At 43.8% G+C, this 14,462-nt stretch overlaps 1 protein-coding gene across 1 annotated transcript in view; it reads right to left on the bottom strand.

Annotated features, from left to right (window-relative positions):
* Positions 1 to 14,462, bottom strand: part of LOC120931745 (gamma-secretase activating protein) — a 132,909-nt gene that overhangs the window by 104,462 nt on the left and 13,985 nt on the right. The window contains exons 2-4 of the mRNA XM_040343473.1: positions 12,081 to 12,157; positions 4,438 to 4,494; positions 886 to 955 (exon numbers count right to left, since the gene is read on the bottom strand). Coding sequence (XP_040199407.1) covers positions 886 to 955; positions 4,438 to 4,494; positions 12,081 to 12,157 — 204 coding nt within the window. The remainder of the gene's footprint in view (positions 1 to 885; positions 956 to 4,437; positions 4,495 to 12,080; positions 12,158 to 14,462) is intronic.

Raw genomic sequence — 14,462 nt, 5'->3', positions numbered from 1 at the left:
TGATCTGAGATTTTTAGCGATACTGCGACATTGCGGTCAGACAGATAGGACACTTGACACATTTTTCGGATCATTGACATTTATACAGCGATCAGTGTTATAAAAATGTACCGATTACTGTGTAAATGTCACTGGCAGGGAAGGGGTTAACACTAGGGGAGATTAAGGGGTTAAACCGTGTTCCTTAGTTAGTGTTTCTAACTGTATGGGGATGTGACTGACTGAGGAGACATATCGCTGTTTCTACTTAGTAGGAACAAACAATATGTCTTCTCTCCCCTGACAGACCAAAGAGTTGTGTTCTCACACACACACATCCCCATGCTGGCACTTGTGCCTGCGATCATGAGTAGCCGGCGGCATTCGCTGACCTTGTGCATCGTGTCTCCTGCCGTGCAGCCCCCTGGTGGCTCTTAAAGGGTACAACCTACCCATACAGGGTTTCGCCCAGCAGAGCCATTCTACGTTGATTGACGTGAGCTGGTTGGCAAGTGGTTAAAGTTACTCAAAATTATCAGGATTAGTTTAATCAAGACATTATGAAAAGAACGCCAAAATAAAAAAATCTTAATCTCAAGATCTCAATTACTGTATATGCTTTAAAAAAAAAAAAAAAAAATTATATATAAAAAGTAGGATTTTTTTTTTTTTTCAAAAGCACCTCTGCCATTTATAATCCTTATAAATACATTAAATTAAAATATCCCCATAAACAGTTTTAGAGCACTGATCTATAGGATGTAAATCCTAGTACTTTTGACAGGTCATATGCTGAATGACACAGTACTTCCTTATATAATCATATGAGCAAGTTGATGCTTCACATTCATACCAAAACTAAAACTATGCAAAGAATTGAAACAAAGCGTTGAAGAGGCAACTTACCAAGTAGTGTTTTCTCAGTGTTCACTGAGCAGCTTATTACATTAACTTCACTATCAATAGAATATAGCATCTATAAAAAGACAAATTTAATAAGAGATTACTTAAATTTAGAATGGCTCCAATAAAAAATAAAAAAACAGAAGTCACAAAGCACAAAACCAGCTTTGCATGCAAACACATCAAATGCACAAAACATTACATTAGCTGCTTTGGTTTTAATATGGAAAGCAAGCACATGCGTGACGTCATCCTGCCATACGCTGCGTTTCAGCCCTCTCCTGAGACCTGGTGACTGTGCTCCAGATCTCGTTCTGGTTCTCGCACCGAGAGCCGGAAGATGCCTGGTGGACAGGACACCGTGTCTATTCCACGCGGCTTCACAAGAAAAATCTGATGTTGCCAGCCAGAGATTGATGTTCAACTGGACTTAACTATGCCTCTATAAAGAAACTTCCATGCAAGTTTTTTTAGTGCACCTTGTTCATTAAAATTACACAGTTTTACCTAAGTGGTGCCCGTTTCTCAGTTTCCTCTTTGCCGGTGTAATCCAAGCCTTCTCTAAAAATGCAGAATGAGGAAGTGAAAAAAAATTCTTCCTCGATGTAAGAATTCTAAACATCACAAGATTAACCACTTAAGACCCGGACCTTTAGGCAGCTAAAGGACCCGGCCAGGTTTTGCAATTCGGCACTGCGTCGCTTTAACAGACAATTGCGCGGTCGTGCGACGTGGCTCCCAAACAAAATTGGCGTCCTTTTTTTCCCCACAAATAGAGCTTTCTTTTGGTGGTATTTGATCACCTCTGCTTTTTTTTTTTTTTTGCGCTATAAATAAAAATAGAGTGACAATTTTGAAAAAAAAAAGCAATATTTTTTAATTTTTGCTATAATAAATATCCCCCAAAAATATATAAAAAAAATGTTTTCCCTCAGTTTAGGCCGATACGTATTCTTCTACCTATTTTTGGTAAAAAAAAAAAAAAAAAAAAAAAAAAAAAACACGCAATAAGCGTTTATCGGTTGGTTTGCGCAAACTGTATAGAGTTTACAAAATAGGGGATAGTTTTATTGCATTTTTACAAAAAAAAAATGTTTTACTACTACTTATGGCGGCGATCAGCGATTTTTTTCGTGACTGCGACATTATGGCGGACACTTTTGACACATTTTTGGGACCATTGTCATTTTCATAGCAAAAAATGCATGGTTTACTGTGAAAATGACAATTGCAGTTTGGGAGTCAACCACAAGGGGGCGCTGAAGGGGTTATGTATGACCCAATATGGTGTTTCTAACTGTAGGGGGTGTGGCTGTAGGTGTGACGTCATCGATTGTGTATCCCTATAAAAGGGATCACACGATCGATGACGCCGCCACAGTGAAGAACGGGGAAGCTGTGTTTACACACAGCTCTCCACGTTCTTCAGCTCCGGGGACCGATCGCGGGACTCCAGCGGTGATCAGGTCCGCGGGTCCCGCAGCTTCAGGCCGGGTCACGGGCGCGCGCCCTCGACCCACGGCTGGGCACTAGCACAGGACGTACCTGTACGTGCATGTGCCCAGCCGTGCCATTCTGCCGACGTAAATGTGCAGGAGGCGGTCCTTAAGTGGTTAAGACAGCAGATATGGATGTAAAACTTATGTAGGGAGATTTGTTTCATCTGTGTATCATCTGAGGCTGATCACTTCACTGGGTATATGTATACATCCACTTTAATCTTTTAAAAGAGTAAAAAAAAAAATCCTATTTTTTTTAGTTTTGGATCGAGTGGAGAGAAACTAGAACATCTCTCAGTGTTAGTTGTCTGTGCCCCTGTTAGGGAGATTCGCCCTATTTGTCCTGTTTACCATGATCACTGCCCTTGAAAGCTAAAGAAAATCAAAAATGTTGGGTTGACATCAAAAAACAGAAATGGGGGGGGGGGAAATTGTATAAATATGGGGACACAAGTCCTGGTGACCCTGACGTCATATCGCAATTCCCTCACTTTGGGATTTACCCTCACTTCATGTTTTACTTAAGGGACAGGATGCAAGGGGGGGGGGGGGGGTGTCCTACAAGTTACACGTTAAGGCTGAGAACAGACAAAAAGAAGTACCACAGGGAACGGCTCTGGATTGGAAGAGACGGCAGCAAAAGCAGCTTTTTTATTTTTTAATGGGCTCATGGGTGTCCGCTGAAATTTTTTCAGGGGGGGGGGGGCACTTCCACAGCGGCTATACACATTTAACCCTTTCTTCAAACGCTAGCAGGGGGTTAAAAGCGCCCCGCTAGCGGCCGAATAGCGCAGCTAAAACGATGGTAAAGCAGCACTTTTTAGCGACGCTTTACCGATAACACGGCCAGTTGGCAGTGTGAAATAGCTCTTGAGATAATTCAGCTTCACTCCATGCCCATAGCCTAATAATGTGGAATTAACCTCACTGAAGATTTCCTATGTTATATATGGTATGTTTGGTCCATGTGTGATGATTAATAGGACAACGGGCCTTCTTTGTGGTTATATGGTTTTGCATGACACTTTTTCCCCCAGCATGGTTTTATGGATTAATAATGTATTAATATAATGGGAACATGATAACACAAGGATGTTATTGAAATGCGGGCGGCATGGTTTGCTATGGGTTACCTGGGATTATACAAGGATGTGTAACATGTGCATGGTCACAGAGTCGCTCTGAATTTTGGGACCCTGTTAGGCCCCAATACTTTGACATGCCAGTTTGAGATATTTATTGCAAATAGATCACATTGCATAACTAAAATGCATTTCCTGGAGTGCTGGTGATTTTCTGCTTAAATCTGGTTTCACAAAGTGTCATCTGTGATAGTCACTATATGCGCCCACTAAAGTCATTGGTTCAAACACCATCTGGACTGTGTAGCCCTACTTGGTACTTTGTTTTTGCATGTTCTCGGCAACAGCTAGAAAATGTTAGTTAATGCAGCACTCTGAAAGATTTTGATTAAAAAATTTGCCCCGAAAAATAGCAGTGCACTGCCTGACATGCAAGCATGCTGGACACTCCTGTGCTTACAGCCTCATAGGTATAAAACTGCTATGCAAGTGGCACTGCTGCCTGTGAGTGCTAGTCTAATGAGATTTGGACTACTGTGCTTCTTGCTGGAGACTCATTTGTACTGGTGGACCTGCACTGTAGGCATACATCGGCTTGCGATTCAGTTCGCATGTGTTGCGCTTTACAAGTCTCTCTCTCTCTCTCTCTCTCTTGCTTCTACTTCAGCAGCAGCTACACAGACCTGAACATACACACACACACACACACACACACACACACACACACACACACACAGTCTGTTTGGGGTTTACTGAGAGGGGAAAAGCAAAGAACATTATCAATGACACAAGACCCAACTTTAACCAAGACAGGAGGTCTGGTTATTTGTATACTGTAATCTAATGATCCTCTGACAATCTTTCATCTAAATGAGTAGGAAGATGGCAGCTTTACCAACAGCATGTTTACACAAAACTTTTTTTTTTTTTTATTGATTTCAGGCAACAGTGCTCACTTAATAATAAAGTCTTACCTCATTTTGTTTGAGTACAGAATCATATAATCCAATTTTGGTGACGTTCTCTGTCCCCTGTGGAAAGGAATGATAACTTTATGTGCTCTTTCAGCAATTTGCACATTTTATAACAGATTACTACTTTGAGGTTAAGGACAACATAGACCTAGATTAACAGAAGCAGTGCTACGCAAAGAAACATTAAGTAAAGTCAGCTTTGATTGGACACAAGTGGTCAGGTTCCTACATGATCAAATGGGCTCCCTTCTAACCCTTTGCTCTAAGCTAGGGGTGCCCAACCAGTGGCCCGGGAGCCACATGTGGCCTGCAAAGCGCTCTGATGTGGCCCGCGACCTCCTGCTCTGGAATAGAATACTGTTATTAAAAGGTCAGTTTATTAGGAAAATCACAGTGTATATGGGCATATCTTTTATGTAGTGGTTACTGGGCTGCTTTCAAACTGATCCAAAAATGCAGAGCAGTGCACCTGCGAGTTACCTGCACTGAGCCATACACATTCTGAAAATGCACCAAACATGCAGAATATAGTTTGTACTCAGAGTCTCAGGTAATCGTGCTAGAGAAAAGGTCTGAGGGGAAACAGGGAAATTGACCTGAGGTGTGCCGGGGTCACGTGGTCGGTATGCCTAAAAGGGGGCATACCCAAGTAGAAGTAAAAGAAGAAAAAGCAAGAAAAAAGGGGATGGGTGGGTGGGACACCAGAAATCCAAGGCCCAGAAGGAGGGCGGGTTTAAATACCTCCCGACTCCTCCTACAAATACAGGCTGACCTGCGGTCAGCCTTAACACTTGTACTCAGAGTCTCAGGTAATCGTGCTAGAGAAAGGTCTGAGGGGAAACAGGGAAATTGACCTGAGGTGTGCCGGGGTCACGTGGTCGGTATGCCTAAAAGGGGCAAAAAATAAACAGTAGGATGAGCTAGCAAAGATATTGAAATGAAAGTAACCGTATGTAACCACAAGCCCCCCAATGCAAGAATGCCTGTGACAGACATGTGGAACTGGGATATGTCCGGAAAAGACAGCCGACTACCGCCAATCTAACTTCTCAACAACGAACATACAGACCCCTCGATGAAAAGCAGCAGAACTGCACCTGTACTAAAGCACGGCCCGGAGTGAATGTTGAAGTGCTACCCTAGCTAGGCAGCAAGGAAAAGCTGCGTGTCATGCCCTGTGCTAGCAGGGAAGGGAGTGCTAGGGAAAGGAGGGTGGCCTATCTCTGAGTACATCCACGAAAGTCCGGCGCCCAGACTGTGCTGGGCACCAGCTTGAAAACCTGTTGGGCTGAAAGTGGCCAAAAGAACCAAACCGCAAGTAGGTACAGAATGTTTGTGAGAAAAGAACCCAGGATACTGAGATAGAAACGCCTGGAAGATATCCCAGGCCGAGTCAAGAGCTACCAGGCTGAATGAAAAGAACTTAAGATCAAGCTTCATCTGTAACAAAAGAGAAGGCAGTATCGGGAAGTTCAAGAGGGCTTGCCACCATGTATGGAACCCCGTAATCGGGGCAGGACGGATGGCGGCAAAATCTTCGATTTTCCTGCCCGTGACACGAATTCTGCAAACAAGAACAACATTGTTAAAAACAAAACATGACCAACGAGCCCCAACTTACCTTAGGAAAAGGAAAACCCCACCTTCCCTAACCCCTGCCTACGCGGGTGTCCGTGATTGACACACTCAGTGACGTAGAGCAGGAACGAATACGTAGCACAAGACTGAAAACGTGTCAGTCTCAAGAACCTAGCGAGGCTGAGCAACCTGAGGCAAACCAGGCCAATTGAAAACGTAACACTCAAGCCTATGAACCTGAAGGCGTGTCAGGCAAGTGATGTAAGTGGTAAGATAACATGACGTACGAAAACGTAATGATAGCCGTGAGAAGCAGATGAGGGGACTTGCCACTGCACAAGACAATTAGAAACGAAACATCTCAATCCGACAGTACCCTTGAACGTGGCAGGTACCCAGCAGTGGAGAGTGGCCATGAACAAACGTGAGGATATGAATGTGGCATGTGCCCAGACTATGAAAATGTAGGTAAGTGTAGGACTAGTGCAGCTGAAACTGATAATGTGACAATCCCATGAAATGCGAAGGCCGAGCAACCTGAGGCGTAGCAGGCAAATTAAAAACGTACACTCAGGCCTGATGAACCTGAAGACGTGTCAGGTCGTTGTGTGAGAAAAGAAAATGTTTAAGATGCATGAAACGTATGAGAAACGGATGAGGAGACTTGCCACCGTACAAGCCAATTAAAAACGATCATCTCAATCCGTAAACACCCATAGACGTGATGGGTGACCCCCCCCAGCGGTGGAACGCCAGGAATCTAAAAAGAACATGCTAATACTACCAACTGAAAACTAACACAACTGGAACCTGCATGAGAAACAAACACATTCGAGAACATGAATAGCATGAGATACGAAAACATGAGAAGATAAATTGTATGAGAACATAAATTGCATGGGAAACGTGAACACCCAAGAACATGATTGCATGAGGAACGACAATACCCTTGAGAACATAAAAATACCATGAAAATCGTAATCATGTGAGAAGCGTAACTCGTATGAAAAGCGTAACTCGTGTGAAAAGCGTAACTTGTGTGAAAAGCGTAACGTATGAAAACATGACCAATGTAATTGTATCACAACTGAAACCTGCCAGAGAAACGTAAATGTTAGAGAACATGAACAGCATGAGAAACGTAACGTAAAACGAAACATGGAAATGTAAAAAATGCATGAGAACATGACTCGCACGAGAAGCGTAAACCCATGAGGACCTAACTCGCATGAGGACACGCAACCGCATGAGGACACGCAACCGCATGAGGACATGAGCATGAAAAACGTAAAGCATGAGACAACATAATGCATGAGAAACGTGGTCGCATGAGAACGCAATCGCATGAAAAACTTAATCGCATGAGGACATGAGCATGAAAAACCTAACGCATGAAACAACGCTTGAGAAACGTGGTCGCATGAGAACGTAAACACATGAGAAACGGAATTGCATGAGAAACTACCCTGGGAAACATAACCGCATGCGAACTACCATGTGAACTGTAATCGCATGAGAACGTAATTGCGTGAGAACTACCATGTGAAACGTAATCGCCTGAGAAACGTAAACCCATGAGGACATGACTCATGAGAAACGTGATCGCATGAGAACTACCATGCGAAATGTAGTCGCATGAGAACTACCATGCAAACCGTAATCGCATGAGAAACGTAAACACACAAGGACATGACTCGTAAGAGAAACGTGATTGCATGAAAAACGTGATCGGATGAGAACTACCATGTGAAACGTAAATCGGAGCCAAAGGAGCCATGCACGCGACCCCTGGAAGAAGCGTTGCCAGATGGAGCCCCGAACAATGCGGGCGGATGAATCCCCTCTCCCGGGCGGGCAGGTCCCCAAGCCAGAGGAGCCCTGGTCAAATGAGCGGCCAGATGAACCCCCGAGCGGGTGGCCCCCCATGCCCGATGAAGCCCTGGAAAAATGAGCGGGCGGATGGACACCCCTCCCCCGTGCGGGCAGCTCCCTCCTGCCACGTGGATGGATGCAGACAATCCGGTCCGCTGGGAATCCTGAGGAGAGCACAATGGACACCTGCCGCCATTGCTCTAGATGGAAACAGGAAGTGACGTGCCAACCCCACACACCAGAAATCCAAGGCCCAGAAGGAGGAAGGAGGGCGGGTTTAAATACCTCCCGACTCCTCCTACAAATACAGGCTGACCTGCGGTCAGCCTTAACACCTATTGCAAAGTGCAGGAAAGCCAAAGGTACACAGTGTTGGTAAATCACAGCGCATCAGTGTTCTACCTCCAATCTTATCCGCTATATAAGAGTATAGTGGGATGTGTCCGTGTCCACACTGCATATGCAGAGCAGACATGGACCCGCCATCCGCTTGCTCCATTTATTGTGGCTCACGACCGGTCACCAAGTCACTTAACTGGCCTTCACGCTTCAAAAGGTTGGGCACCCCTGCTCTAAGCAATGCCTTTTGGGTCTCCTTCGCAATCTGGATAATAGAAACAGCTTCATATTTTTCTACAAGAAACACTCTTCATGGCCATATTGCAAATTGTGAGGGTCTGGCTCAGGGCATTACCACGGACCCACCGGGAATTGGGTATTAGCCGTTAACACCACACTGCCCTACAAAAAAAGCCTCATATAGCCATAGAGGGTGTTCAAATAAATATCATAAGATCTGGCATAGATGGTTGGAGCATACCTCCACATGCAAAGATTAATCAGCGATTGTGTAAGCGTCTACCTTATGGGTACAATGCACCATTTTCTGCATATACAGTAAAACCTCGGATTGCGAGTAATGCAGTTTACGAGCGTTTCGCAATACAAGCCATTTTTTTTTTTTTTTAAATCCTGACTGTTTGCGAGCGTTGTCTTGCAAGATTCAAGCCTCTTGGGTTTGCAGTACCGCATTTGGCCAGAGGTGCAGGCACCCCCCACCTCTGGACACATGCGGTAGCATTGGAACGAATTAGGAGTTTCCATTGATTTCTATGGGGAGAAAACACTTTAATATACAAGTGTGTTTGATTACAAGCATTCTTCTGGAACAGATTAAGCTCATAATCCAAGGTGCTACGGTTTTTAATTTGCACTAAAATGAGCCACAAGCTATTCACGCATAAATAGGTGTTAAAGCAATGTCTATAGGTTACTGTAATAATGCTTTGACTATAGGTACCACATTCCCTGTTACTTTGTATGAAAACATCACAATTTCTTTTCCTTTGTTGTATTAATTCTATGTATAGTTTTATATACGAGAATTGTCTTTCCTCTTGAGAGAGATATAATATAATTTATTTTTATAGTCATGGTGCTTACCGTACCGTTCTTAGGTTTCTCTTTCTAATAAAGAGTTTGATTAAAAACAAATCAGTATTGATGTTGGTCTTGGAAGGGGCCAATGGACTGCTAAAATAAGGGTAATATAAAATTGTGTAAAAAAAGAATTCAGAAAGCAAGCATTCTGCAGACCGCTTATTACAAATTTGCAGATTCGCTTCTTTGATCCAAGGTAGGGTGAACCATGTTCAGCGAAAAATTTAACTGGATCAAACCAGAGCCACATCAGACTTGCAAGATTCTTGCAAGCTTTTTTATAAAAATTAAACTTGCATATTTTGCAGTAACCCTTCTGTTATCGTTATCATCCTAGTAGTTGCATGCAGAAGGATAGTGAATGTCAGCATATCAAAAATCTCAAGTTCGCATAAGGATATTTATGTGGCTTTGTGCAGGTTTCGTTGCATTTATTATTTGTCCAGCCTCTTAAAATGTAACTGGAAAAAAATTTGCAAGCAGAAATTTAGTAGTATTGTTATACTCCACTTTTTATTGAAAGATTTTAAGGTCTACAAAAGTCAAACATACAGAGTTACCACAGAACTTATGTAACCAGTACAAACTAAAGTTGAGAGTGCTTAACAAGTCTTTCCATGTAATCTATGTAATACACGCTGAAATCATTCAGGGTAATTAGAGATAGCTGTCCCATGTGTCAGTAAGCTCAGTTGTGAGCATGTGCAACACATAGATCGGCGCAGTTGCCATATGTACAATAGAGAAAAGGTTTAAGCTATACATAGATATAGCAACCACCAAAAAGAATAGAGCCTTGAATTTAAATGTGGTAAAACCTATAGAAAGATATCCAAGGACCGTCAGGGGCATGGTACACCTGGTTTATTTTACATGGGATTGTCGATATGAAGGTGCCCTGCTAGGAATAGAGATCTTTGTTCTTAGCATGTGCTATGGCTCTTCATGGCATCCAAGTACCTATTGTAGGGTCTTGCTGTTGCGAGAGAAAATAGTTGTTCAGGTACCCCCAACGACCTTATGGCATTTCGAACACACACCTAGATTCTGCTAACTAGAAGGACCATCGTGCTATAAATTGGCGCACTGTAAGGTGTGCCTTTAGCGTGCATATATGCTAAATGAAGATGCTGGTTAAGTATGGTTATGGTATGTTGGAGAGTGGGAGCTTGGATATTTTTCCAGTATCGCGCAATGGCTAAAATTGAGCAGTTATTAATATATGTGTTAATATGGAATGGTATTGCACATGCCATGCTTCCAGTCCTAGCCCCAACAGGGCCAATTGAGAAGAAACAGGCTGACTTGACCTTGTGAGTGCAGAGATCAATGACAAGGTCTTTCCATAACACTGTGGTTACAGGAAAGCTCCACCATATGTGAATCATCATGCCTGTGAGACCACAGTTTCTCCAGCATAGGTTGAGATAGGATAGCTTTGCCTGAGTATAGTACCAAACAAATTATGATTTTTAACGCAGAGTCCCAGTGTGAAAGACATTTGGCATATTTTAGCGGGTTCTTAAGTGCTTGGTGCCAGATTAAGTCTTCACTCGTAAAGTGTATGGTAGCCTCCCATCTTTCCATGGTTGGGAGTTCTGGAGTGTTGGAATGGAGGTCAGAAGGCTGTAGATATTTCCCCTTGCGTGGTGATCATAACATTTTATTGGTATCCTGCGTGATGTTGATTATCGACCATTGTGCTTTCTGCGTGTCCTATACGCAGGCATTTATAGAAATCCTTGTGGCGGATATTCGCTTTGGATTGTAGCATTTGAAAGGAGCAGAGCTCGTCCCCTGCAAATAGGTCCCCAAATGTTTGAAGTCCAGCTGCTGCCCACTAATCAATTATTAAAGTCTGGGCATAGAAGGCTCATCGTAGATAGAGGTATTGAGGCAAGGAGAGATTTGGGTATCCCTTGGGATGTTTAAAGGACAGAGTTCCAAAATTTTGTGATTGCATTAACCATATTAAGGTAGGAATGAGGCGGTGTTTTAAGCCAGGGGTCTCCAAACCCCAGCCCATGGGCCACATCTGGCCCGCTTGTCTGTTTTATCCGGCCCGCAGTGTAAACAAAGCCACCCATGCTGCGACGCCATTTTTTGTTTATAAACAAGGGAAGCCGCGCCATTTTTTTAACATTGGCTGCTGACTTGGACCGCTGAGGTGTCCCCATCAGCGACGTGCACATCAGATACAAAACTTATTTTTTTTTTCGGCCCCCGAATACTTGTAAAATCTACAATGTGGCCCTTGTGTTGAAAAGTTTGGAGACCCCGATTTTAAGCCATAGTGCAGCTAGAAATTGTTTGGTGGGGCAGCCAATTGCAGCTTTTTCTATTTGGCGTGTATTGCTAGAGAGTTTATTAATTTTTTTTCTCTTGGGAGGGTGCATGTGATCAGCAAAGGGCCAAACAGCAATGTCCAGACAGAGGGCCTGGGGTGCTGCATCCTCCTAAAACAATCATGGGAGAATGAAAACTCCTACAAGATTTAACCAGACACAAGACTGCTATATACTGCTGATGAGAAAAGGTATTTACCAGTTTATATTTACTAAAGCAATTGCATCTCCATGTTGTGTGTACTGTGGGGGACCAGAAATAGTAAATGCAGGTTCTGGGTTTGGTAACACTTTAAAAGTACAGCAATATATTTAACATTACAGCATTTAAAACTAGGAGGCATTTTTTTATAATAAATGACAGACAGTTTGACAATATATGACAGACGGTTTGACATGTACACATACCTTCCAAGTATATAGGACATTCCCATTTCTCTCCACATTAACAATTCGCAGTGTCCTCGAGCACCTTGCCAGGTTATCTGTAATGTAATGTACTGTATTAAAATATTTGAGAAAAAAAACAAACACACACGAAAACAAAAAGGCACTTCACATGGTATGACTACTAAAGGGTTTTTGTTTCCAGCAAAGAATTGGACAACTCTTTCTATGGTGATAATAAGGCTTAGCATAAGGTGACCAGATTTTTTAAATGAAATCCGGGGACATTTTTTTTTTTTTACTAGTAATGCCGGCGATCAACGACTCATAGAGGGACTGCGATATTGTGGCGGACAAATTGGACACTAATGCCTCGCACACACGGCCAGACTCAGAAAAAAAAAAAAAAGTCAGACGGGCTTTTTTCCCCCCTCGGAAAGTCCAACCCATGTGTAGCCTCCATCGGACATTTTTTGTCGGAAGTCCAGACCTTAGATAGAGAACCTGTTCTCTTTGTCAGATGGGATCACAGCGGACTTTTGTACGGTCAAAAGTCTGACCGTGTGTACAAGGCATCAGTGACACTTTGTGGCACCAATACAGTGATCAATGCTAAAAATATGCACTGTTACTGAACTAATAACACTGGTTGGGACGGAGGTAACATCTAGGGCAATCAAAGGGTTAAATGTTTGCCCAAGTGTTTTTTTCACTGTGGAGTTTTTTTTACTAAGGGAAGGCATAGATGTTTGCAGGAACAGGATCAATGTCTGACAGAACGGCATTCTGCCTTTGTACATAAAGATTAGCGGGTACCGGTGGGCATAGAGTCCGCCAGAGCCGCAAATTTGCTTCCATACCCAGAAATGGGGGATCACTTATACATGTGATCCTGCGCAGCGCGACTGCCCTTTTGCAGTAAATCTGCCATCAAGCAATCAACTGGTTAACATCATCAGCATTGTGATAACACACAGGCAGCAGGCACTCTATCGTGGCTGACTGTCACAAAACAAAATCGGCACCCAGAAGCCATGTTAACTTATGACCATGTCTCATGAGAGACAGACGCAATGCAATGTAGTCTATTCACAGACATTCCCAAAGCACACCTGTGTTGAAGCCACTGGCAGCCCCATGGGGCTTCCCCACTCCACTTCCCCCTCTCTGTTCCTGCTGCTGGATGCCGTTAGCTGAGCTTAGCTGCCTCTCTGCCCATCGCTGCTGCCACCCACCTCACAGCCTCTAAAAAGTCTCACTCGCCGGGCCCTGGCTACTACTAGGTGGGGAGCGGCGGAAGGACCCTCCGCCAGGGAAGGCAAGGAGATAAACAGGTAGGCGGCTGGCCGGGACTTGAGCCAAAGCAGAAGAACATGCGAGCAGAGCCGAATGGGCATGCGGCCGAAACAGAAGAAATGGTCCCTCCGATCATCAGAAAGGGGCACAGATAATGGAAAAAATAAATAAAAATACACCCCCCTAAGCTAGTAGATGCGGCGGTGTGCAATTCAGATTTTTTTTTATCAGGGTTTGAGGGCATGGCAGCCCATTTTTATTAAAAGGAAACAAAATAACATTTCACACATAGGATTTCCTAGGTTTCCTCTGCTAAACCGGACTACTCCTGGCAATAACAGAATTCTCCAGACCACTGTCTCCAAGACTTCAGAATTTCCTTTAGCCCCCTTGGACTTGCTAGTCACCTCAGATCTACCAGCCTCCCAGTCCATCAGGCACAAAGTCCCCCCACACCAGGGATGTAGTCTCAGACAGACAGCTTTCCACCCCCAGGACTGTCTTTATACAGCATAAGTGACAAGCTGCACACTCCACCTTCCTCCCCTCTCTGTTCTGACCAGTCCCTCGTTATATGGGCTGTGTGCACCTGGGAACACAACCTGCTGGCTGTTTAGAAGATCTGGACACAGGGTTGGAGATCCCATCCAAGTCTGAGGGATCTCCAAACTACAGAGGCCCATTCTAAACTAGCAAAACCTGGAGAAAACTGACAGAGCCGTTTTCTCCATTTAAACTCTACAATCTGTAGTCTTGCGGTCCGCAGATATGCAAACCCTGTGTCCCTTTTACCTCCAAATCCATAGGGATAAACACACGATCGATAGATAGGATATTTTTTTTGGTTCATGCTCAAGTGACAAGCAAGATTTATGTTCTTCATAATTTTGACTCGGGTGCCTTGAGATTTGGCATACTTGTAAGGAGTGCCTTGACTGAAAAGAAGGTTGAGGAATGCCAATACAGTGACATAGCATAGGGCACAAGGACTGTAGCAGAATGGCCCGTGACACCCAGAGACTTTGGAAGGATGAGGGGTACTCCTGTACTGGCGTCACCAAGGAGTCTTAGGTATAGGTTCACCTTATGTCCGATAGGGCCATAGGT

Source organism: Rana temporaria, chromosome 3, assembly GCF_905171775.1.
Source record: "Rana temporaria chromosome 3, aRanTem1.1, whole genome shotgun sequence".
Lineage (NCBI taxonomy): Eukaryota > Metazoa > Chordata > Amphibia > Anura > Ranidae > Rana > Rana temporaria.
Note: the sequence above shows the minus strand (reverse complement) of the source record. Positions and strands in the feature narration are given on the sequence as shown.